The sequence below is a fragment of the Hypanus sabinus genome, chromosome 5 (assembly GCF_030144855.1).
Source record: "Hypanus sabinus isolate sHypSab1 chromosome 5, sHypSab1.hap1, whole genome shotgun sequence".
Taxonomy (NCBI): Eukaryota; Metazoa; Chordata; class Chondrichthyes; order Myliobatiformes; family Dasyatidae; genus Hypanus; species Hypanus sabinus.
The window spans coordinates 153,176,234-153,202,672 of NC_082710.1; the positions used below are offsets into that span (position 1 = coordinate 153,176,234).

The 26,439-nt window shown below is 44.5% G+C and overlaps 1 protein-coding gene across 1 annotated transcript; it reads right to left on the reverse strand.

Annotated features, from left to right (window-relative positions):
* Window positions 1-1,281: 1,281 nt before the first annotated feature.
* Window positions 1,282-26,439, reverse strand: LOC132393792 (major histocompatibility complex class I-related gene protein-like). Its single transcript, XM_059969186.1, has 6 exons — window positions 25,840-26,439; window positions 19,333-19,581; window positions 16,095-16,355; window positions 9,087-9,362; window positions 1,569-1,681; window positions 1,282-1,486 (listed from the first exon to the last, which is right to left on the reverse strand). The coding sequence occupies exons 1-5, from the start codon at window positions 25,931-25,933 to the stop codon at window positions 1,605-1,607; spliced, it is 957 nt and encodes a 318-aa protein (XP_059825169.1). The 5' UTR covers window positions 25,934-26,439; the 3' UTR covers window positions 1,282-1,486; window positions 1,569-1,604.

Sequence of the window (26,439 nt, forward strand, 5' to 3'; positions counted from 1 at the left end):
ATAGATCTCTACCAGGTCTGCCCTCAACCTCCAATTCTCCAGAGAAAATATGAGTTTGCCCAACCATACAACAGGGAAAGTAACCATGTTTATTCCATTGTATAATCCTCATATTTTGTACTCTCTCATTCTCCAAATTGCCAAAAAAATCCCAGAGTTTCTGCTCATATTATAAACTAAATGTTTGACCCTGCCAATCTCTGATGAAGAAAAGAATTACTCTTGGGTGTGCAGCGTTCAAAACAAGCATTTGTACTTCAGAGCAATGATTTGACATTTGGCATTTGTGGTGGAATTAGGACTGGAGGGAGGAACTCAACTCAAGTGGGTCCTGACAGACCTTACAGTTCACTGCAACACTGAAACTTGAATACTTTCTCAGATGTAAGAAAAAGTTAAAACATAGCTAAACGGGAGTTCGTTAAAGCAGCAGAAGATTCAGCCAACAAGTTCCCACAGTGGATGTAACACTAAACCTATCCTTGTAGAGGGATCAGAAGTGGAGAGGATGAACAAGTTCAAGTTCCTGGGTGTCAACATCTGAGGATCTAGCATGGATGCAACATATTGATGCAGCTATAAAGAAGCCATGACAGTGGCTATATTCCATTAGGAGGTTGAGGAGATTTTGTTGTTCTACTAAAACACTCAAAAACTTCTACAAATGTACAACGGAGAGCATTCTGACTGGCTGCATCACCATCTGTTATGAGGGACTACTCCACAACTTGTAAAATTAGTCAGATCTATCAGGGGTACCAGTATCCAAAACATCTTCAAGGAGTGATGCCTTAGGAAGGCTACATCTACCACCACCCAGGACATGCCCCCTTCACACTGGAGCCATCAGGAAGGAGGTACAGAAGCCTGAAGACAGACATACTTTATTGATCCCAAGGGAAATTGGGTTTCGCTACGGCTGCACTAACCAAGAATAGTGAAGAAATATAGCAATATAAAACCATAAATAATTAAATAACAATAATTAATCATGCCAAGTGGAAATAAGTCCAGGAGCAGCCTATTGGCTCAGGGTGTCTGACGTTCTGAGGGAGGAGTTGTAAAGTTTGATGGTCACAGGCAGGAATGACTTCCTATGACGCTCGGTGTTACATCTCAGTGGAATGACTGATTGGAAAGCACAGCTTCTTTCCCTCTGCCAGCCGATTTCTAAATGGAAATTGAACCCATTAACGCTACTTCACTACTATTTTTATTTCTGTAATTTTGCACTACTTATGTTAACTTAATAGCCATAAATATGCTTTATGTAACTCAGTTTTTTCCTTGATGTTTATTTATTGTTAATTTCATTTTAATTTCATTGTACTGCTGTTGTAAATTTAACAAATCTCAACACCTATGCCAGTGATATTAAATCTGATTGTGATTAAGCTTGCTGAGGTGTGCAGTCACTCATCACAAAACCTGTTTGAGGCTCCACCCTGTGGTCAGAACTGTGGTTGAGTTAGAGCCAAATGCTCACCTGCAAAGGAGAAAAGAGAAGAGATTGAATGTACAGTATAATACTGTAGCAGGTTTAACAAGCCATCTGTATGTTTACCCACCTCCAGTGATGCCTTGGTTCTCTCCTTACTGCACCTCTACATCACTCCAAAGATTATCGCAAACACAGTCATCATCCCCAACATGGGACCTGCACAATGGGGCTCACCAACTCCTGTCCACCAAGTAAAGATTGGTAAATTTATAAATTATGTTATTATTGTCACCAGTTACCAGATACAGTGGAAATACTTGTTTTGCATTCTGTCCATACAGATCTTTACATCAGGATATTCAGGTTGTACAAGGGAAAGCAGTAACAGAATGTAAAGGAATGTATTACTTTTACAGAGGATGTGTGGTGCTGGCTGGCAATAAGATGCAAGATCAAATAAAAGTTAAACTGTGAGGTCAGATGTCCATCTTACTCTGTTTGGAGACTATTCAGTTTTCTTACACCAGCAAGACAGAAGTGTTCATTGATCATAGTAGTACATGCTTTCAGGCTTTTGTATCTTTTGCCTGATGGGAGCTGGGTGAAGTGGGGTGGGGGGGGGGGGGGGAGAATAATCCTTCTTCTTCTTCTTCCTTGAGTTTTTAAGGCAGTTGGCATCCACATTTTTGCCTTACTGCCATCTTCAGGATTTATGGTCCCTCATTGTCCATTCACTTGACTGCCTAAAGTAGTCTTTCCAGTCCCGTCACCGTCACCACTTTACTCCCCTACTCCTTCCCATATCTACTCTGTTCTGAATTGAATGTAAATGTCTTCCTTTTATTGCTCTATCGCAGTGCTGCTGCCACTATTGATTTATCCTTCTCCACACTATGCTCTTCCCTTCTGATTTTGAAAGTTTATTATTGACCTCTACAAAACCTTTTTTGACTGCTGCTTTTGCCAGCTTATCTGCTGTCTCATTTCCCATAATACCCGAATGTGCTGGAATCCACATGAATGCAATATTTTTGCCTTGTCTAGCCAGTCTTGAATTTGCAAACAGGATTTCATAAAGCAGATCCTGGTGTTCTCTAGCTGTACCTGCCTTAATGCTTGCAAGGGCCGATACAGAATCGCTACATATCACAAAATTACTACAGTCAACCTGCGCACTCTATTCTAGTGCTAATAGTATGGCAAACATGTGAACTGCATAAACACTCAAGCAATCCGGCGTGCTCTTGCTAATTTCCATTTGATAACTTGGCACAACAATTGCAGACCCTGTTGCACCCATTTCTGGATTCTTTGATCCATCCATAAAAATCTGTACGTCCTTGTATTTACATTCCCTATACCTATAATATTCACTGAGTATAGAAGCCGTTTTATTACTGCATTTAATCTGAAGCAATTCAAAATCTACAGAGCGATTTTCTACTACCCAGAAAGGTCTGACAGGCCACACCACACTTGGACAAAACTCTTTAACATATACACCCATTGTCATGATTCCAGTTGGCTGTTCCCCTTTAACACTTCTTTCTCCCTGATCAAGCCCCAATTTCAGTCAATTGCTGCTAGTTACCCAATAATTGTACACCTGGCTTTCATCAGAGACTGGGAAATAAATACGAGGACAACTCTATCACAGGTTGCCAGTTCATTGGTCAATTCTCCTATGATACTTTGTTCCCTGTTCTGATTAGAACCGTTAGTTCTAAGTTCTGCTCTAGTTTTTAGTGAGTCCCTGTGAATCCCGTCTCCTTATTAAGATTCCTCTGGTTTCCTGCTCTACGTTCAGGTCTACGCCAGCCTCCCCAACTGAGTCGATGTGCCAGTGTCCTGCACTTGGGTTCTCCTCGGTCGCCCCTGTGTAACAGAACAAACTGACCAGAATGAACCCAGCGGACACGGACCCGGTGCAACAGGCCCTCGTTAGCCAGGGCTCCTGACTGGGCATACATGACCAACTACTCGGAGAAATCATGAAAGATCTTAGTGCCCTATCCGAGGATGTAAAGAAGGTCAGTGAGCAGGTTGACTGGGTATCCGCTCCCCTGACTCCGTCCCTTCCAAGAACCCAGTCTGACCAAACCGCACAGCCTGGGATGGCTACGCTCCTTGGCTTGGCAACACAATCACCTTGAGAGCCTTGCGTAACCGAACCAGAGCCCTACCCTGGGGACCTAGGGAATTGCCGGGTTTTCTTACTGCAGTGCTCTCTGGTTTTTGAGCAACAGCCATGTATGTACAGCTTGGACAGATTAAAAATTACGTACATCATGGGGATGTTAAGAGGGGATGCCTTAACATGGGCCACCACGATCTGGGGCAACTGGCCAGAGGTCTGCTCCTGCATCTCCACCTTCATCTCCAAAATGAGGAAGGTTTCTGAACAGCCGTTTCGCGGGAAGGATGCCGCTAGGCGCCTTCTGACTCTCTGTCAGGGCTCGCGAAGCGTAGCAAAATACTCCGTAGAGTTCCGAACATTAGCGGCCGACTCTGGTTGGAATGACGAAGCACTACAATAAGTGTTTCGACTGAGTCTCTCTGACAAGATAAAAGATGAATTAGTGGCCAGGGATGACACGAACAGCCTGGACTCTTTGGTCTCTCTAGCCACCAGGGTAGATAATCAGTTTCGAGAACATCTGAGAGAAAAGACTGGTCACCCCGCTCCTCGGGTCATCCTACGGCCCACCTTACCATCTGCGGCCAGCCTCTCTTCCCCGTCCGCTCCTAGGGTAGCCCCCACTCCAACTGTTCTGGTGAATCAGACGACACTCCCTTCTGTTCCCCAAACCCAGATGCAGATCCAAGCTACTGTAACCTACAACCAACAGTCCCTATCCTTGTCTACCTTGATAGACTCCGGTGCTGAGGGGAATCTGTTGGATGAAGACATAGCTGCCCAGGCCAGAATTCCTCAGGAACCGTTGTCTACCCCTCTGGAAGCCCGGGCACTGGACGGAAGACTTCTGGCTCGAGTCACTCACCGTACTCCACCACTGTCTTTGATCCTCTCTGGGAATCATCAAGAGCAGGTACAATTTAGATAGATAGATAGATACTTTATTCATCCCCAAGGGGAAATTCAACATTTTTCCAGTGTCCCATACACTTATCGTAGCAAAACTAATTACATACAGTATTTAACTCAGTATAAATATGATATGCATCTAAAATCACCCTCCCAAAAAGCATTAATAAATAGCTTTTAAAAAAGTTCTTAAATAGTTTACTAAAGTGCGTTGAGTGGTAACTTAAGCTCAGTCCTAACCCCGGCACTTTAACATGTCTTGCCCCTGGTGGTTGAATTGTAGAGCCGAATGGCATTGGGGAGTAATGATCTCTTCATCCTGTCTGAGGAGCATTGCATTAACAGCAACCTGCCGCTGAAGCTGCTTCTCTGTCTCTGGATGGTGCTGTGCAGAGGATGTTCAGGGTTTTCCATGATTGACCGTAGCATACTCAGCGCCCTCCGCTCTGCCACCGACGTCATACTCTCCAGTTCTGAGCCCACGACAGAGTCCGCCTTCCTTACCAGCTTATTAAGACGTGAGGCATCCCTCTTCTTAATGCTGCCTCCCCACCACAAAGAAGAGGGCGCTCTCCACAACTGACCGATAGAACATCTTCAGCATCTCACTACAAACATTGAATGTCGCCAGCCTTCTGAGGAAGTACAGTCGACTCTGTGCTTTCCTGCACAGGGCATCTGTGTTGGCAGTCCAGTCTAGCTTCTCGTCTAACTGCATTCCCAGATACTTGGTCCTAACCTGCTCCATACATTCTCCATTAATGATCACTGGCTCCATATGAGGCCTAGATCTCCTAAAGTCCACCACCATCTCCTTGGTCTTGGACGTTGTCCCAACGTTCGGGCCCGGAACAAAACGACATCCCTGTGCCGCCTTCTCTCGCCGACTGTCCCCGCTGAATGAAACTACGACGTGGGGAACCGGGAGCTACTAGCGTTCAAACTGGCGTTGGAGAGGAGGCACTGGTTGGAGGGGGCGGAACACCCGTTCATCATCTGGACAGACCACAAGAACCTTGAATATATCTAGACTGCCAAAGGTCTGAAATCCCGCCAGGCCCGTTGGGCATTATCTTTTGTCCGGTTCAGGTTTTCCCTTACCTATCGTCCAGGGTCCAAGAACGGAAAGCCCGATGCCCTCTCCTGCCAATACATTTCCAAGAAGGACCTTCACAACCCCAAGACCATTCTTCCACCATCCTGTATAGTGGCTGCCCTCACCTAGGAGATTGAGTCCAGAGTCAAAGGCCCAAAGGACTCGACCCAGGCACCGGACTTCCCAATCGCCTCTTTGTACCCGATGCTGTTCGATCACAGGTTCTACAGAGGGGGCACACTTCTCGTTTTGCCTGCCACCCCAGAATCGATCGGACCTGACACACCTGAACAGGCATTTCTGGTGGCCCTCCATGGACTCTGACACCCATTCCTATGTTTCTGCATGTTCCGTCTGCGCCCGTGGAAAGGCCTCCCATCGGCCACCTGCGGGATTACTCCGTCCCCTACCTGTCCGTGGGCGTCCCTGGTCCCACATCACTTTAGATTTTGTCACCGGTCTACCCTCTTCACATGGAAACACTGCCATACTGTATTGGACCGTTTCTCGAAGTCGGTGCATTTTGTAGCCCTTCCTAAACTACCTTCTGCACAGGAGACCGCAGACTTTCAAGTCACCCACGTTTTCCAATTTCATGGAATCCCTTCGGATATTGTCTCCAACCGGGGACCTCAATTCATTTCACAAGTTCGGAGATCCTTTTGTCGAACCCTTGGTGCCTCAGTTAGCCTGTCCTCCGGGTTTCACCCACAGACGAATGGGCAGACGGAGCACATCAACCAGGAGTTAGAGGCGGCATTACGTTGTAGACAGCCAACAACCCATCTACCTGGAGCAACCATCTCGCATGGGTAGAATACGCCCACAACTCCCTGGTCAGCACCGCTACCGGAAAATCTCCGTTTGAAAGCTCTCTTGGGTATCAACCCCTGCTGTTGCACACCCAGGAAGAGGAAACTGTGGTGCCGTCAGTCCAGGCCCATATACACAGGCGGAAGATCTGGCAAGACACACGCACGGCCCTGCTTCGCTCCGTCAACCTTAACCAAAAAATTGCCGACTGCCATCGTACCCCTGCTCCTGAGCATTGACCTGGGCAGATGGTGTGGCTCTCGTCCAGAGACATTCTTCTCAAGAACAAGCCCAAGAAGCTTGCCCCCCACTTCCTGGGACCCTTTGAGGTTGAGAGCATTATCAATCCCACGGCAGTGCGGCTCAAACTGCCTACGTCAATGCAGATCCATCCTACATTTCACGTCTCCCAGTTAAAACCTGCTTCTGTCAGCCCCTTATGCCTTCTGACTGAACCCCTCCACCACCCCCTCCCCCCGGATCATCGACGACCATCAGGATTACACCGTCCAGCAGTTATTGGATGCCCACTGTTGTGGCAGGAGTGTCCAGTACCTGGTCAACTGGGAGGGGTACTGTCCAGAAGAACGTTCCTGGATCCCCCGCTCCTTCATCCTGGACCCCTCTCTCATTCGAGATCTCCATCGGGACCATCCAGAAAAGCCTGGGGGGGTCACCCGGAGGCTCCCGTTGAGGGAGGGATACTGTCATGGTTCCGGTTGGCCGTTCCCTTTAACACTTCTTTCTCCCTGATTTTTGCCCCAATTTCAGTCACTTGCTGCTAGTTTACCCAATTACCACACACCTGGTGTTCATCAGAGACTGGGGAACAAATACGATGGCGACATGATCAAAGGTTGCCAGTTTGTTGGTCAATTCTCGTGTGATACTTCGTTCCCTAGTCTGATTAGAACCGTTAGTTCTAAATTCAGCAGCAGTTTCTAGATAGTCCGTGTAGATCCCGTCTCCTTGTCAAGATTCCTCCAGTTTCCTGTTCTATGTTCAGGTCTATGCCAGGCTCTCCAACTCAGTCGATGTGCCAGTGTCCTGCACTTGGGGTCTCCTCAGTTGCCCCCCCCCCCACAACAGTAACAGGAACCTAAAGGGCAACATTTTAACCCATAGGGTGGTCAATTTATGGGTGCTAGAAGAAGTGGTTGAGGCAGACAAGTTAACATCTTTTAAAAGATACATCCAACAGTAGATGGATCTAAAGGGTTTAGAGAGATATGGGCCAGGATATATGGGAGTTTCTTGAAGGGGAATCTTGATTGACAAAGGTGTGCTGGGCTGAAGGATCTGTTTCTCTGCTGCCAAATTTTATGAATCTATGACAATCAAACACTCAACAGCCAGGCAGTGACCACTTGACAGTCAGGTCTTCCCCACAGTCCCAATTGCTTCTTAGTTGTTCTTTCTGTTGAGTTCCTATTGTGTTTCTTTGACCAACAGCTCAACTGTTTCTGTAACAGCTGGTGAGCAGAAGGAACAGATTTAATTTGAGTGGCAAAAGAGCATAGTAAATAATAACTGACAAAATGGAAATGGGATATGTTCTTAGAATTAAGAAATTTTCAGGTGTGTGAGAAGAAGTGGGGCTACTTGAGCAAGTCTTTCAAAGTAGGGGACAGGGTGGTGAAGATAGCCTACAGGATGCTGGATTGCATTGATCAGGGCATAGAATTCAAGAGAAGGGAACTAATAGTGTAGCTTCATGGTGGAGATCCTTGATTAGGTCTTTCAAAGAGTTAAATAGGGTGGTGAAGGAAGTGTACAAGATAACAATTATCAGTGCTTCGAATACAAGAGCACAGAAATTATGGTACAGCTTTATAAAACATTGGTGAGGCTACATTCTGAGTATTGTTTACAGTTCTTGTCACCAGAGGAGAGGTAAGATGTGATTGAATTAGACAGAGTGCAGAGGAGATTCATCAGAATGTGGCTCAGATGGATTGGGAAGAGAAAATGGATACACTGGGTTTGTTTTCCTTAGATGGGAGGAGACTGAGGGTGGACCTGATGGAGTTATACAAAATTATTAGGGTTGTAGATAGGAAACACATAGAAAATGTTGGAAGAATTTTTTTAAATATATATTAATTCTGTTATTGCACTATTTTCAAATCTGTTTAACATATATATATATATATACATTATAGTTGATTTACTTATTTTATATTTCTTCTTTCTATATTATCATGCATTGCATTGTTCTGCTGCTGCTAAGGTAACAAATTTCACAACACATGCCAGCAACAATAAACCTGGTTTTAATTCTGAAGAATGCTGCAGGTTTTGCTTGCTGCAGTTTATGCTTCCATTTCATGTGTTTGCTTGAAATGTAGTAAACTTTTCCCCATAGTAAAGGTGCCTGTAACTCGAGGTAGGTTTAAGATAATGATTAAGAAGTTTGTAGGGAATCTACAGATGAATGCTTTCACCAAGGGGGTGTTGGAGTTGGGAATGGACTGCGTGAGGAGATGGTGGAGGCAGAGACCCTCATAATTTTCAAGATGTATCTAGATGAGCACTTGACTCATCAAGTTAGAGAAGGGGACGGGTTGTGCTTTTGAGAACTAGAAGGTTTGCATGAATCAGGTAGGCTGAAGAGCCTCCTTCTCTGCTACATGAGACCATGAGCCACCACAGGCAGAATGAAGCAAATTCTGTACCGTATAATGACCTACCTCCCTTCACCACCAGTGCCTGTGTCAGGCTGCTGTGCTCGACGCGACAGGCATAGATGTTTGGGTTGTTGCCCTGCAGCTCAATGACTAGTTCCATCCAGTATGTATCATTGAAGTTCGGTAGCACGGTCACCTTGTAGCCCTCAGAAACAACCTGCCCATTCTTCAACCACGAGGCCTTGATAGCACGGGGGTAGAATGGAGTGATGATGCATGAGAGACTCTCGCCTGCAGTAGCTGTTGGCCTCCTTGTCGACACCTGAGCCTCTGGAGCAACTGGGGAAGAATCAAAGATTATGTCACCATCTCAACACAGGCTGATGTTACCTTACTGTTACAGGCTGAAGTTACAGTGTTCAATTTTGATATTACTCTCACATCCGTCACTACCTCAGAACGTGATCTTTCTCACTATTACACTCACTATCTGATCTGAAATCTGCCTCCCCAGACCAAGCTCATGCAGACGACAGACAGAGATTACGTTCATTCATCTGACAGGTCCAGATCGAGGTCACAGGTACTGTTCCCAATCCAACTGTCATGCAATATCCCAAATTAAGATCATCTTCAAACTGCAAGATGGAGAATGTCCTCAGCACAGCGGTGGTGATGAGAAGGTCTCTCACTGCCCCTGATCGGGAGATCAGTCAATGTCTCGATTTGGGGGCGCCCTCACTCAAAGATTTGAAGTACATTAATTATCAAAGTGTGTATACAGAATACAACACTGAGATTTATCCTCCAATGCAGCAAAGAAACAAAGAGACACCAGCGAACTCCTTCAAAGAAAACATCAAACACCAAACATGCAAAGAGAGAACAGATTGCACAAACAGCAAAGTGAGCTAGCAACACATGGAATATCAAACATCTGAGCAGGAGTATTTCTGTTCTTAATTGTCCATTCCCCATCTGTTAGGGCATAATAGTGACAATGACTCCAGGGGCAGTGTCTTGTACTGTGTGAGAGATGTGAAACATTCAGTGTCTCAGATAAACACACCTGCACCAGGTGTGTCAAGCTGAAGCTCCTCAGAGAATGTGTTAAGAAATTGGACCTGCAGCTCAATGACCTTAGCTTCATATGGGAGAAAGAGGAAGTGGTAGATAGGATCTACAGGGAGGTAGTCACCCTAGGTTGCAGAAGATAGATAAATGGGTGACTGTCAGGAGAAGGAGCCTGTGGACATTCCCCACAATATAGTGTGCCACTTTAAATACTGTTGAGGGGGACAACCTACCGGGGGTAACCATAGTGATCAGGTCTCTGGCACTGAGTCTGGTGCTGTGGCTCAGAAGAGCAGAGAGGTGAAGAAGACTGCAGTGTTGATAGCAGATTACATTGTCAGAAGAACAGAGACAAGATTCTATGGTTACTATGGAGACAGCCGGATGTTATGTTGCCTCCCAGTTGCCTGGATCACAGATGTCTCAGATCAGGTCCATTGCATTTTCAGGAGGGAGGGTGAGCATCCAGAAATCTTGGTGCATATTGGCACCAATGACATGGGTGGAGAAGTTGAGGAGGTCCTGAAGAGAGATTTTAGGGAGCCGTGTAGAAAGCTGTAAAACAGGACCTCCAAGGTAGTAATCACTGGATTTCTGCCCATGCCACACACCAGTGAGGGGAAGAATAGTATGATTTGGCAGGTGTATGTGTGGCCAAGGAATTAGTGGAGAGGGCAGGGGTTCTCTTCTGGGTATGACCTGTACAAAAGGGACAGGTTACACCTGAACCCAAGGGGGCCCAATATCCTTGCATGCAGGTTTGCTGGAGTTGTTCAGGAGGGATTAAACTAATTTGACAGGGGGATAGGAACCTGAGAGATAGTGCTGAGGATGGGGTAGTTGGTTTATAAACAAATGAAATTTATAATAGGACTCGTAGCAAGGAGAGGAGGATGATAGGGCAAAATTGCAATCAACAGGATGAGTTGCAATGTAAAAAGTGGTCAAAATCAAAAATGGTGAATACAGGACTAAAGGTGTTATATTTGAATGTGTGCAGTATATGGAATAAGATCAATGAAATTGTAGCACAGTTACAGATTGGCATGTATGATTTTGTGTGCATCACTGAATCATGACTGAAAGAAGATTATAGCTGGGATATTAGCATTCAATCATACCCATTGTTTCAAAAGGATAGGCAGGTAGGCAAAGGGGGAGGTATTGCTCTGTTGGTAAAAAATGAAATCAAATCATCAGAAAGGCGATGCAGGGTCAGAAGACATTGAATTATTGTGGGTACAGCTAAGGAACTTCAGGGGTAAAACGAACCTGTTGAGAGTTTATACAGACCCCTAAAAAGTAATAAGGATGTGGTCTCCAAATGACAATGGGAGATAGAAACTGCATGCCAAAAGGGCAGAGCTACAATAATCATGGGGGATTTCAATATGCAGGTAGATTGGGAAAATCAGTTTGCTGCTGGATCCCAAGAAGCGGAATTTCTAGAATGCTTGTGGGATGGCTTTCTGAAGCAGCTCATGGTTGAGTCCACTGGGGTATCAGCTATTCTGGATTGGGTGTTGTGCAATGAACCAGAATTGTTTACAAAGCTTAAGGTAAGGGTACCATTAGGGGTAAGTGATCATAATATATTAGAATTCACCGTGCCATTTGAGAAGGAGAGCTAAAGTCAGGTGCATCTGGATTACAGTGGAGTAAAGGAATTACAGAAGCATGAGAGAGGAGCTGGCCAAAATTGATCTGAAAAGAAGACTGAAAGGGATGATGGCAGAGCATAAATGGATGGAGTTTCTGGAAGCAATTCAGAAGGCGCAGGATATCTACAACCAATAGAGGAAGAAGTATTCCAAAGGCGAGATGACATAAGGCGGGTGGCTAACGAGAAGTCAAAGCCAACATAAAAGCCAAAGAGAAGGATATAATAGAGCAAAAATTAGTGGGAAGTTAGAGAACTGGGAAAGTTTTAAAACCCAGCAAAAGGCAACTAAGTAAATCATTAAGAAGAAAAAGATGGAAAATAAGAGTAAGCTAGCCAATAATAAAGAGGATACAGTAAGTTTCTATGGATAGATGAAGTGCAAAAGAGAGGTGAGGTTGGATTTTGGACGGCTGTAAAGTGATGCTGGAGAAGTAGTAACTGGGGACAATGAAATAGTGGATGAATTGAGGAAGACACTAGCAGTATGCTGGAAGCTTGGCAGTGTCAGGGGAGCAGGTGTGTGTGAAGTTGCCTTTACTAGACAGATGTTTCTTGGGAAAATGAAAGGTCTTAAAGTGACCTGGACAGATGGTGTTAATGCCAGGGTTCTGTAAGAGGTGGCTGCAAAGATTATGGAGGCATTAGTAATGATCTTTCAAGAATCTTTAGATTCTGGAATCATTGCAGAAGATTGGAAAATTGCAAATATTATTATACTCTTCAAGCAGGGAGAGAACCAGAAGAAAGGAAATTATAGGTCAGTTAGTCTGACCTCAGTTGTTGGGAAGATTTTGGAGTTGATTGTTCAAGATGGGGTTTTGGGGTACTTGGAGGCACATGATAAAATAGGTCGTAGTGGACATAGTCTCCTCAAGGGAAGATCTGTTGGAATTATTTGAAAAAATATCAAGCCGGATAGACAAAGTAGGATCAGTGGATGTTGTGTACTTGGATTTTCAGAAGGCCTTTGATAAGGTGTGACAGAGATAGAACAAGGAAAGAGGTTCTACTGAGGGAATTTGAGCAACTAGGGACCAAATTAAAAAAGCAGAACAAATAAGGTGGGAATCTCTAGATTACTACTGAGCCACTAGCAAATTGGCATAGGGTTTAGAAGATTAGAGAGTAAAGTGTGTGGCTGAAGGATTGGTATGGGAGAAGTAGGTTTGAATTCATGGGAAATTGGCACAGTATCGGAGAAGGAGGGAGCTGTACCAATGGGACAAGCTCCACCTGAAATGTGATGGGAACTGGATCCTAGTGAATCGCATAACAAGGGCTGTGCATAGGAATTTAAACTAAATAGTAGGGGGGATGAGTTCAACAGATTAGAAAAATATAGATAAAGTAAAAGAGAAAAGTGTGGATAAAGAAAATGAAAAATCAAAAGATAAAAAAGAGAAAAGTAAGAGTGGAGTAAAGAAAAGTCAAGTCCAAAAGAGAAAAAGATTACAAGATTTTAAAAGCACAATGAGTGGAAGGGCACTTTATCTGAATGCCAGTAGTAAGGAAAATGAGGTCTGTGAACTTTTGGCACAAATCAGTACAAAGGGGTATGATTTCATGGGCATTACAGAATTGTGGTTGCAGGGTGGAGAGGATTGGGAAGTAAATATCCAAGGATATCAGGTAATACGGAAGGATAGGGAGGAATGTAAGGGAGGTGGGGTAGCACTCGTAATTGAGGATCAGATCAGGGCGATAGTGAAAGACAATATATCTAATGAGCAGAATTTTGAATCCATCTGGGTAGAGATTAGGAATAGAAAAGGGAAAAAAAATCACTGGTGGAAGTTGTCTATCGACCACTGAATTATAACATTACAGTGGCACAGGCAATAAACAGACAAATATCTGTAGCATGTAAGAATGGAACAGCAGTTATCGTGGCGGTTTTTAACTTGCGTATAGATTGGGTGAATCAAGTTGATGGAGGCAGTATTAAGGATGACTTCATAGAATGCATCCATGATGGCTTTCTTGAACAGCATGTTAATAAACCTACAAGGGAACATGCTATCTTAGATCTGGTCCTGTGCAATGATCAGGTAAAATTAGTGATGTTTTAGTTATAAAAAGTGATCACAGTGTGATTGAGTTTCTCATACAAATGGAGGACGCAATAGTTCGATCGAAAACCAGTGTATTATGACTAAACAATGGAAACTACAATGGATATAGGGAGGATTTGGCTTGTGTGGACTGGGACCACAGACCATATGGTGGGAGGTTTGAGAAACAGTGGAAGATTTCCAAAGAGATCTTTCCATAGTGTTCAACAAAAATGGATTCCAGTCAAAAGTGGGGAGTAAGTAAGGGTGGGGAGAGCCAGCCTTGGATAACTATGGAAATGAAAGAAGGCATCAAACTAAAAGCTTATTTGTACAAATTTGCCAAGAGTAGTGGGAAACTGGAAGATTGGGAAAACTTTAAAAAGCAACAAAGAACCACTAAGTGAGCAATAATGGAAGGGAAGACAGATTATGAAACTAAACCAGCACAAAATATTAAAACGGTTTGTAAAAGTTGTTATAATTATATAAAGCAGAAAGGGGTGGCTTAAGTGAACATTGGTCCCTTGGAAGATGAGAAGGGGGATTAATATTGGATAATGAGGAAATGGCAGAGGCTTTAGATCTATGTTGTGTCGGTCTTCACAGTGGAGGTGGAGGACACGTCTAACGTGCCAAAGACAGATGTTATGGATGCGATGGGAGGCAGGAACCCTGATACAATAGCTATCACTGAAGAGGTAGTGCTGAGCATACTTGTGGGCCTGAGGATAGATAAGTCCCAGGGTACTGAAAGAAATGGCAGAAGTTATAGTAGAGGCTTTGGTGATAATTTACCAAAATGGAACAATAGAGTTGGGGGTAATGTATTAGCATGGATAGAGGATTGGTTGACTAATAGAAAGAAGAGAGTTGGGATACCTGGGGGTTACTCTGGTTGTCAATCAGTGGTGAGTGATGTGCTGCAGGAGTCTGTGCTGGGCTTGAGACTGTTCACGATATACATTAATGATCTGGAAGAGGGGACGAGTGTAGTGTATCTAAGTTTATGTACGGTGTGGAAGCATCCTGAAATTTGTCAATAAGGTCTAAGCAGGAACTCCTGACACCTGAAAACTGCTGAATTGCATGTATTTTAAGGTATAAAAGATCATACTTGTGCTCACTTTAGCAGAGTCTTTTACTGGGCTCTCTGTAGTCATGTAATTAAGTAATTGAACTGAATACTGGAGTCTGTGTCTTTGTTTAATCGGCAATAGTAAATTTCTGTGACACTCAGTGTAGAGGAGCATCCTTTTAAAATGGAGATCAGGAAGTATTTCTTTTGCCAGAGAGCAGTACATCTGTGGAATTCGTTGCCACAAGCAACTTGGCAGCTGTGGAGGCCACATCTTTAGGTATATTTAAAACAGAGATTGATAGATTATTTATGGTCATGACATGAAGGGATACGGGTGAAGGCAGGACTTTGGAACTGTGAGGGATAATAGAGCAGCATGATGAAATGGCAGAGCAGACTCGATGAGCCAAATGGCCCCGTTCTGCTTCTATACCTTATGGTTTTATCGAGTCAAGATGTATTCAGTTTAGTTCAGTGCCTTGCCACTAGCCAAATGCAGGCTGCAGAATCAGTCTTCACTGAAGTGCCCAGTGTACACTGATGCACCCTGATCAAACCGCTCAGAAACAGCAAAAAAAGGGGAACCAGAATCCAGAAACACATGAACCCTAAAGTTCCCCAAAATGAGTCACAACCATGAGCCTCACCGATCAATCTGCAATGTGTAACACAAGCCTCCTCCACTTTCCTCCAACCGCAGCTAGGAAAAGGGAGAGGAATAGCAGCCAAATGCAATAGATGGCACCAAACACCAGCCTGGCCTCCGCCCCCGGCCTCGTCCACTTCAACCTTGCTCAACGCCTCAGTCAGAGAGAAGCAATGGAGCCAATCATGGGCTCACAGTCCTCCTCCAGGCCGGCGGGCTGTACACTCCAATCAACTCACTGTTTCAAATTAGATCCCTCATTACGCCAGGTGGGAAACCCCTAACCATTTTGTTTTGGGAGCTTCCTCTCTTTCCCATATCAGGGGATCCCTCTGCATCTCAGATTGGGAGCTTCCTTACTGTCCAGATCAGGAGATTCCTCTCTGTCCCAGATTGGGAACACCATCAATTTGCTAGATCATCAAATCCTTCAGTATCTCGAATCATGACAGCCCACACCATCTCAGTCTCAGAGCCCCATAATCGTCTCAGACTGAGGTATCCCTTATGTCGCTGAATTGGGAGTTCCTTCACCATTACAGTATGTCTCCCTTACCTTGCCTTTCAAATGTTTCTTTTCCAAGCTGAACTGCTCTTTGCAAGGACTGAATGCAGTTAATCTTGAACGCAGTCACGACAGTGAAATTGAGTTGATTCAATTGATTATTGAACGCTGCTAGGACACCAGTGCCAGTGCATTTCTCTTCGTTGATATCACAGCTGACCTCTCCGAGATCCGGGATGTTGAATCTTAGAATCGCATTGAACATACTTCCAGATTGTGTGCAGCCCCAGAGTCCCTGTATGTAGCTGAAGCCTGTAAAGCACCAACAGATTAATTAACATCAACAGCTGAAGCTTCCAACACTTAAATCTGATATCCATTTGGATAATGGTCTGCTAAATACGTAAATGCTATGTGACAAAGAGGTGCACAAAGTAGTGGGTCACAGTGAGGGACTGTGTACAGTTAAGGCTGAGAGCATGGGGTGACAGTGTACCATATAGAACGTTTGTCAGTGTGTGGCACAGATCACAGGGTCTTGTGGAATCAGTAATCAATGTGAGCAACTGTCTACATGGCAGGATGGGGGGGAAAGTTTAAAGAGATTCAATTTGTCATCAAAGAATGGCAATGTTTTCAAACGTACAGTGAAAAGCATTCGAATTGGTTACATCACAGCTGGTAGGTAAACGCTAAAGCCCTGAAAGACAAAAGGCTGAGGGGGTGGTGGACTCAGCCAGTCCCATCACAGGTACAGCTCTCCGCGTCGTTCAGGACATCTGCTGAAGGCAATATCCCAGGAAGACAACATCCATCATCTGGAACCACACCCTCCCTATCACCCAGGACAGACCCTCATCTTGATGCTCCCACCAGGAAGGAGAGACAGAGGCCTAAGGCGAGCACTGTGAGGGTCAAGTTTTTTTTTACTTTTACAGTGCATTCAACACGATCCGCCCTGCTCTGCTGGGTGAGAAGCTGACAGTGATGCAGGTGGATGCTTCCCTGGTGTCATGGATTATTGATTTCCTGACTGGCAGACCACAGTGCATGTGCTTGCAACACTGTGTGTTAGACAGGGTGATCAGCAGCACTGGGGCTCCACAGGGCACTGTCCTGTCTCCGTTTCTCTTCACCATCTACACCTCGGACTTCAACTACAACACAGAGTCTGGCCATCTTCAGAAGTTTTCTGATGACTCTGCCATAGTTGGATGCATCAGCAAGGAAGATGCGGCTGAGCACAGGGCTAAGGTGGGAAACTTTGTCACATGGTGCGAGCAGAATCATCTGCAGCTTAATGTGAAAAAGACTAAGGAGCTGATGGTGGACCTGAGGAGGGCTAAGGCACTGGTGACCCCTGTTTCCATCTAAGGGGTCAGTGTGGACATGGTGGAGGATTACAAATACATGGGGATATGTATCGACAATAAACTGGACTGGTCAAAGAACACTGAGGCTGTCTACAAGAAGGGTCAGAGCCGTCTCTATTTCCTGAGGAGACTGAGGTCCTTTATCATCTGCCGGATGATGCTGAGGATGTTCTACGAATCTGTGGTGGCCAGTGCTATCATGTTTGCTGTTGTGTGCTGGGGCAGCAGGCTGAGGGTAGCAGACACCAACAGAATCAACAAACTCATTCGTAAGGCCAGTGATGTTGTTGGGGTGGAACTGGACTCTATGACGGTGGTGTCTGAAAAGAGGATGCTGTCCAAGTTGCATGCCATCTTGGACAATGACTCCCATCCACTCCATAATGTACTGGTTAGGCACAGGAGTACATTCAGCCAGAGACTCATTCCACCGAGATGCAACACTGAGCATCATAGGAAGTCATTCCTGCCTGTGGCCATCAAACTTTACAACTCCTCCCTCGGAGTGTCAGACACCCTGAGCCAATAGGCTGGTCCTGGACTGGTTTCCACTTGGCATGATAAACTTATTATTATTTAATTATTTATGGTTTTATATTGCTATATTTCTACACTGTTCTTTGTTGGTGCGACTGTAATGAAACCCAATTTCCCTTGGGATCAATAAAGTATGTCTGTCTGTCTGTCTGTCTAAGGACCCACACCTCAGGTTCTGACAAGAGTTCCATGTCCAATACCAACTGGTTCTTTAACCAACCAGAAAAACATTAACATGACCCTAGATTATATTTTCTCTCTTAATCTTGCACAAATATTGTCACATTTATTTTGTTGTATATTTTGCACATGTGCAGGTTGTGTATATTTATTTAAAATTGACTCCATGCTAACATGTCCTGTAATACAGACTTCTGCTGCTGCAAAACAGTAATTTTATGGCATTTGTACCCTGTGTACGTAAGCCTATGATCAGAAATAAACTTGAGCTTGAACATATGCAGAGTGCACAGTACAGAGATCATGTTGAAACACTGTGCATACAAAGCAGGGGGCACATCGAAGGACTCTGTCAATATGTGGGACAGAGCAGGAGCTCAGTGAGAATCTGCGCTGTACAGTCTGCGCTGAACCAGGTCCACTGCAGAGTTACGGTGGAGAATTGTGAAAGCAACGTGTTTGTATTCAGTGTCAATAAGCACAGAGTGTGCACCACAGCAGGTCTGGTCGCTCTGTGATGGTGAGGCTTTGGAGAAGGTGCAGAAGATGCTTACCAGATGCTGCCTGCATTGAACAGCATGTGCTATAACAAGAGATTGGACCAACTTGGGCTGTTCTCTGTTTTAAAGTTGACAGCTGGTATCATGTTTCCCTCAGGATTAGATCAGTTTGGGATTTGATTATCAATATAATTAGTTCAGCAGAACTTTGTGGGCCAAAGGGCCTATTCCTGTGCTGTTGTGTTCTATGTTCTAATGCACGGAGTCCCAGCACCGAATTAGATCTGGAAAGTGTCACTGTGGCAGGTGACTAGGTAAGCCATGGACATCTTAGTTCCAAGCCATCTGAGACATTCCCAAGTCTGGAACTGGGGAGTAGGCTGAGGATTGGGGTTAGAGCCAGACAAGGCCTGTGTGGACAGTGGGTTTGATTTTCACTGTTTCTCTGAAGAGGTCAGTGGGGAATGAAGACTGGATAATCAGCTTATTTTCAAGGGTCAGAACTTAGCCAGATGATTAGGATGGAATTCTTGTAATTGGAGTTAAGGAAGGTAGAGAGCAGAATGGAGATTTGAGAGATTAGAAAGAGTGAAGGACTTTAAACTTGATACAACAAAATCAGATCCAATATAAGATCAAGATATTAGCAATATGCAAGTCACTGTGATACTCAAAGGGCAGATACTCAAAGACACTCACTAAAGAGTGAGGTGAATTGCTGCAGATGTGACGAGAGGAACTCATGAAGGCTGTCGGTTATTTCTTTCTGTTCTTTCTGGTAGTCAGTCAATAAGCCATCTGCAATCCACTGGCGCTTGATTTCTACTTCACGGAGGGTGCTGTCATAGTAGTCAATCTGCAAGTCATCCAACATCCCAATCCTGAAGAAGGCTGGCAGTTCAGTAATGTTGATGGATTGGAGGTAGAAATACATCAAGCTGTGTGAGCCTGAGTAAAATGAGAGAGAGAGAGAAAGAGAGAGAGAAGTGTCAGAAAACAACAAAGGATGTTCACAATTTCTAAGGCATAACTCGGAAGTTTGATGGCATACTCACCACTTGAATAGATTAATACACATTCAAGCAGACATCCGACCAGATCAGGCAGCCCCCCCCCCCCCTATTAGCTCCCCAAACATGAACAACAAACACTACTAAAACATGCTTCACTGCTCTGGCTGTGTACAAAATCCTAAGCAGATACTCAGCGAAGCCAATCCAACAGAACAACCCAAACCCCAGCACAAAGGAGGTCAAGGGCAGCAGGCAAACAGGAGCCCCAACACCCACTATAGGGTTGCTTCTAATTCAGAGGCAAACATACTGGAATATGTGTCCACCATGATAGAGAGGAAGCCAAAGTTCAAGGAGAAGCAAAAGAAATTTCCGGGGCACCAGTTTAGAAATTCTCATCATCACAGCAAAGGTGACAGAGAAAGAGGACAGAAAATTGGTCATGGAGTCCCACAAGAGGCAGAGTGGGAGGATTAAAAGTAAAGATAGTTGTGTGAGTCTGTAGGTGGATCAGACATTTGTGAGTGCACTGAGGGTAGGAAAGACTTAGATATGCCCTGTATGAAGAGGAGAACAGGCTAGGAATTGGGAGCATCGAAAATGACAATTTCCAGTTCGGTCTGAGTGCAGGGAGCAGCACCAATACAGTGATCAATGTAAAAGGAAAGGAGCTGAGTGAGGGAGCCCAAGTGGGATTGAAACTTAGCACTCATTTCAAGAGGACTAGAATATAAAAGCAAAGGTGTAATGTTTGACTTCATAAAGCACTGGTGAGGCCTCATGTAGAGTATTGTAAGCAGTTTTGGAGCCCGTATCTTGGGAAGGATGTGCTGAAACTGGAGAGGGTTCAAAGAAGGTTCATCAAAATGATTCCAGGATTGAAAGGTTTGTCACATAAAGAGCATTTGATGTTTCTAGGCCTCTATTCACTAGAATTCAGAAGAATGAGGTGGGACCAAATTGAAGCCTGTCAAATGGTGAAAGCCCTTGACAGAGTGAATGTGGATAAGATGTTTTCAATGGGGGGAGAGTCTAAGACCAGATAACAGTCTCAGAATAGAGGGGTGTCCTTTCAGAACAGAGATGAGGAGGAATTTCTTTAGTCAGGGAGTGGTGAATCTGTGGGATTCTTTGCCACAGGCAACTTAGCAGCAGTGGAGTCCAAGCCATTATGTATATTTAAGGCAGAGTTGATAGATTCTTGATTGGTCAGGACATGAAGGGATACAGGGAGAAGGCAACATATTGGAGCCGAGAGTAAAATTGACGTAGCAGAGCAGACTTGATAGACCAAATAGCCTAGTCTGCTCCTATATCTTATGGTTTTATGGTACAACACTGTCACAGGTATCCAAGTGCAGAAGAGATATTCCAGAATGCTTCCTGGATTAGAGGACATAAGAATTGAATTAAATTGAATTGACTTTATTACTTACATCCTTCATATACAAGAGGAGTAAAAATCTTTGTCTCTGTTCAAGTGTGCAATGTACAATTATAATTATTTATTATAAATATTATGTACAACAGGATAGTCAATATAACAGAAATACAGTTGTGTCTGCATGAACTAAGCAGTCTGTTGGTCTGGTGAAAGAAGCTGTCCTGGCTCTCATACTGTGGTACCATTTTCCAGATGATAGCAGCTGGAACAGTTGTAGTTGGGGTGATCCGTGTCTCCAATGATCCTTTGGGCCCATTTTACACACCTGTCCTTGTAAATATCCTGAATAGTGGGAAGCCCACATCTACAGATTTGCTGGGCTGTCCGCATCACTCTCTGCAGAGTCCTGTGATTAAAGGACGTATAATTCCCATACCAGGCTGTGATGCAGCCAGTCAGGATGCTCTCAATCGTGCCTCTATAGAAAATTCTTAGAATTTGGAGGGGGCCATACCAAAGTCCTTCAACCATCTGAGGTGAAAGAGATGCTGTTGTGCCTTTTTCACCACACAGCCAGTTCATAAAAACCACGTGAGGTCCTTGGTGATGTGTATGCAGAGGAGAAGTTGTTCTCTGGAGTAGCAGAGACTGAGGGAAGATTTCATAGATGCTTATAAGATTACAAGACCATCCCAGGGTCAAAATATCTAACACTACAGGGCATATACTTAAAGCAAAAGGGAATAAGTTCAGAGGATATTTGTAGGGCAATGTTTATTTTACACAGAGTGGTCAGTGATGAAATCAGCCGTGAAGGCTGGTGGTGGAAGCAAATACCACAGAGGTATCTAAGAAACACTTAGAAAGGCTCAGGAATTGCAGAGAATGGAAGGATTTGGACATTGGCAGAAGGGTTTAGATTAGTTAGGCATTTAGTTACTGGTTTAATTAATTTGGCACAACATCTTGGGCTGAAGGGCATATCCCTATTCTGCACCGCCCGGTGCTGTAATCCCAGAGAAAGATATCATAGGATTCTCCTGGTTGCTCTGAATTCCTCCCACACCCCAAAGATGGGTGGATTGGTGGGCTAATTGGTTGCTGTAACTCACCCTAAGATGTGTGTGAGTGGTCGAATCTGGGAAGGTGTTGATGCGAATGAGGGAAGAATAAGTTTAGATGAGTGTAAAGGGGTGGTTGATGGACCCAAGATGACTGTACTGACTCTGCAGAAGAATCACTTTCTTTAAAATCTTGATATTACTGACTAGCTGCATCATAACCTGATACAGAAACTACAATACACAGAAGACAAGAGCTGCAGAGAATGGTGGACGCTACCTGATCCACCACGGGCACATCCTTCCCCAACACTAGCAGTATCTACAGGAGGCACTGCCTCAAGAAGGCAGCATCTACCATCAAGGATTCTCACCATCTACATCATGTTCTTCAACCAACCTGCGCAATCCTAACCCTACATCAGCAATGCAACACTACAGACTGCCTCTTGCACCTTTAAGACCATAAGACATAGGAGCAGATTTAGGCTATTCAGCCCATTGAGTCTTTCCCGCATTTCATTTTGGCTGAATCCGGATCTCACACAACCCCATACACCTGCATTCTCGTCATATCTGACCATCAGGAAATGATCAACTTCCGCCTTAAATATATGCACAGACTTAAGAGTCTGTGGCAGAGCATTCCACAGATTTAATGCTCTCTGGCTGTACATTAAAAAAAATACTCCTCCTTACCATTGTTCTAAAGGGACACCCCTCAATTTTGAGGCTGTGCCCTAGTTCTAGATACTCCCACCGTAGGAAACATTCTCTCCACATTCACCCCAACAAGGCCTTTCAACATTCAGTAGGTTTTAATGAGATCACCCCACATTTTTCTAAACTCCAGTGAGTACCTGGGCAAGCTCCTCTCTCATGCCTCTGTAATTCCCTTTATTCCATTACAATACTGATACATGTGACTTATGCTTCTCCCTCTCAAACTACAGTAAGAATTCAATCATATTTTGATCACTGTCTCCTAAGGAATCCTTTATGTTAAGCTCTCTGATAAGATCTGGGTTATTACAGCATATCTGTAGATGTGAACTTCCCACTATTCAGGACATTTACAAAGACTGATGTGTAAAAAAGGCCCGAAGGATCTTTAGGGACCTGAGTCACCCCAACCACAAAATGTTCCAGCTGCTACCATCTGGAAAATGGCACCACAACATAAAAGCCAGGGCCAAGAGGGACAGCTTCTTTCACTAGGCCATCAGACTGCTTAATTCATGCCTACACAACTGAATTTCTATGTTATATTGCCTATCTTGTTGTACATACTATTTATGATAAATTACTATAAATTAAACATTGCACATTTAGATGGAGATGTAACATAAAGATGATGAAGGATGTAATTAATAAAGTCAATTCAATTCAATACACGTCACCCAATCTATGATAGCCTTTCCCTGAGTAGGCTCAAGCACAAGTATTCTCTGACCCTATGTCACCCTTTTCTAGAGATGTAATTCCAACTCTTACCAACAGAGTCACACCACTGCCTATGCCATTTTGCCTGTCCTTTCGATACAAAGTATATCCCTTGACATTAAGCTCCCAACTTCGGCCTTTTTTCAGCCACAGCTCCGTGATCCCCACAATGTCATTGAGACCAATCTCTAATTGCGCCACGAGTTCATCCACCTTATTACAAATGCAACACCTTCAGTGCTGCGTTCTTCACCCTTTTGAATTTTGCCTCTGTGGTATAATTTAACTCCTTGTTCTGTCCGCAATTGTACCCAATCATTGTCTTGTCCTTCCTTACATTCATGTTACACCAATCATCTTCTTGTAAACCTGCTGGCTCATCCTCAGCTCCATCATCCTGGTTTCCATCCCCCTGCCATATTCATTTAAACCATTCCCAAAAGCTCTAGAAAATTTACCTGCAAGAATATTGGTCCCCCTTGAATTCAAATGCAACGTGACCTTTTTCTACAGGTCTCACCTGCCCCAGAAGAGGGCCCAATTATCCAGAAATCTGAATCCCTCTCCCCTGCTCCAATTCTTCAGCCAGACATTTACCTGCCACCTCATTCTATTCCTATCCTCATTGTCATGTGGAACAGGCAGCAACCCTGAGATTACTCCTCTTGAGGACCTGCTATCTTCTTAACTCCCTATATTCTTTTTACAGGACCTCGTCCCTTTTCCTTCCTATATCATTGATACCAATATGTACCACGGCTTCTCTCTGCTCACCCTCCCTTTTCAGGGTATTGTGGACGCATCCAGAAATGTCTCGGACCCTGGCACCTGGGAGCCAAACTACCATCTGTGTTTCCCTTTTGCATCTACAGAATCACCCATCTGTCACCTTGCCTACAGAATCTCCTATTACTGCAGACATCCTCTTCAGTTCCCGACCCTTCTGATCCACAGGGCCAGACTCAGTGCCAGAGGCACAACCACTGTTGCTTCCCCACGTACTGTTGCAGCTGGGCATCTCTGATAGTGTTTTATTTGCTCTGATGTCTCAGTCTGCAGTTGTTTTTGTTCATTGACTTTGTGTATTGTCATTCTGTGTTTTCCCTGAATATGCCTGCTTGTAATGCTGTTGCAAGCAAGATTTGCATTTTATCTATATCTAGCCATTCTTATGCATATGGAAATGAATTTGACTGAACATAACCTAAAATCTGCCTGAACATCCTAAATTCCCTGCTACCTAAGGTAACTGAAACTGAGCAATATTGTTCTTTGTGATTTATTGCTCCTATTTCTTCTGCTTCCTTTTTCATCATATTTCTGTAAGCAGCCAGTGCAGGCACAGAACACTGTCCCATAGTCTGCCATGTGTAAACATACTGACTAACCACCCCAACACCAGAGATTTGATAAACTCGCCACTCATGTCCAGTGCCAATTGCCTCCACTTCCTGCAGCATCATTCGCCATGAGCGGTGTTAACCTGGCGATTCACTTGAGAGAGGCCTTTTATCAAACCTCCCAGAAGTCGTTGTACATAACATGCATCGATGTTCTCTCAGTCTATGACCACAGCAATCACCAAAAACTTAGAGCCAACTCTTGATGCATTTTGAAAATAGGAAGAAAAACTTCTGACAACAGTCAACAGGTCAGGCAGTATCTGGGGGAAAGAGGAACTGTTAATGTCTCAAGTTAAAGACGGAAAGCTCCGCAGTTCCAATAGCATGCAAGGACAGAGAAATAAAACTAATGTTTAAGGGCCAAGATGCAAACTTGCAACAGTTGGGGTAGCATCTGTTGAGAGACAAACAATAAATGTTTCAGATTCGGGAGCCTGAGTCAGAACTTGGAATGAGAGAAATCAAGTTAGTTTTTGTTAGCAGAGAAGTCATTCACACATAAGGCGCAAAAAGCGGCCACTCGGACCGCTATGTGGGCGCAGACCCTTAAGGAATGGGTAGAACAGGGTTATTTCTATGGTATTGTAAAACAGACTGCAACTTGGCAGTTAAGGGATAGTTAAACTCATATTAATTACTTTAATGTGATGCCTCTGTTAAGATTGTGGGACTTTCCTCTTTGGAAACTGGCGACAATTCCTACCCACCGGTGAAACATATTCAAGGATCATTTTGCCCCGAGTTTATCGACTCCAGAAATGTCGCAAGAGTGAAATAGAACACAGGAGTGCGATGAGTTCGTCTTCCCGTCTAATGCAGCCACAGCCAGGAACTCTGAAAGATTTAAAGGTGAGTTTCCCGACACAACCCCCGACCATCGCCGTCACATACCCTCGCCTCACCTGTCTGGCTTCCCGCGACAGAGCAGAGAGAGAACGCGGTGACAAGGAGCGACACCGGTCCGGTCCAACTCTCCATTGCGACGACTCCTCGCATCGACTGAACCCTGATCGTTAGTCAGTGAAGTGCTGAGGGTGGAGTTAGACTCACAGACGCGGATTGAGGTAAACAGGGTTATTACAGGTGCAGCCAATAGCTGAAAATCCTTCTTCAGAAATGGACTGTGGACGCAGCGGAGAGTCGACTGATCGCGCGAGGAAGCGGAGCCAAACCGCTTCCAGCAGAGTTGCATCAAATCCAACGAGCGGAGATTTCAGGAACCTCGAGGGAAACCTCAAAGCCCGAGGGAAGCTGCTCAGCACAAACCTTCACCAGTCACTGGGTAAAACAAAACTTCTAGAGGAAATCGGCGGGCCAGGCGGCAGATGTGAAGGGAAAAGCTGGTTAACACAAAATGTCCACTGTCCATGTCCCTCCACAGCTGCGGCCAGACCCGCTGATTCATAGTCATACTTCATGAAACAGGACTGAATGGGGAATGATCACAGAATAGGGTTCTTCCGCCATTGGACAGGGAGTGGCCAGGTTCTCTGAGAGAGCCC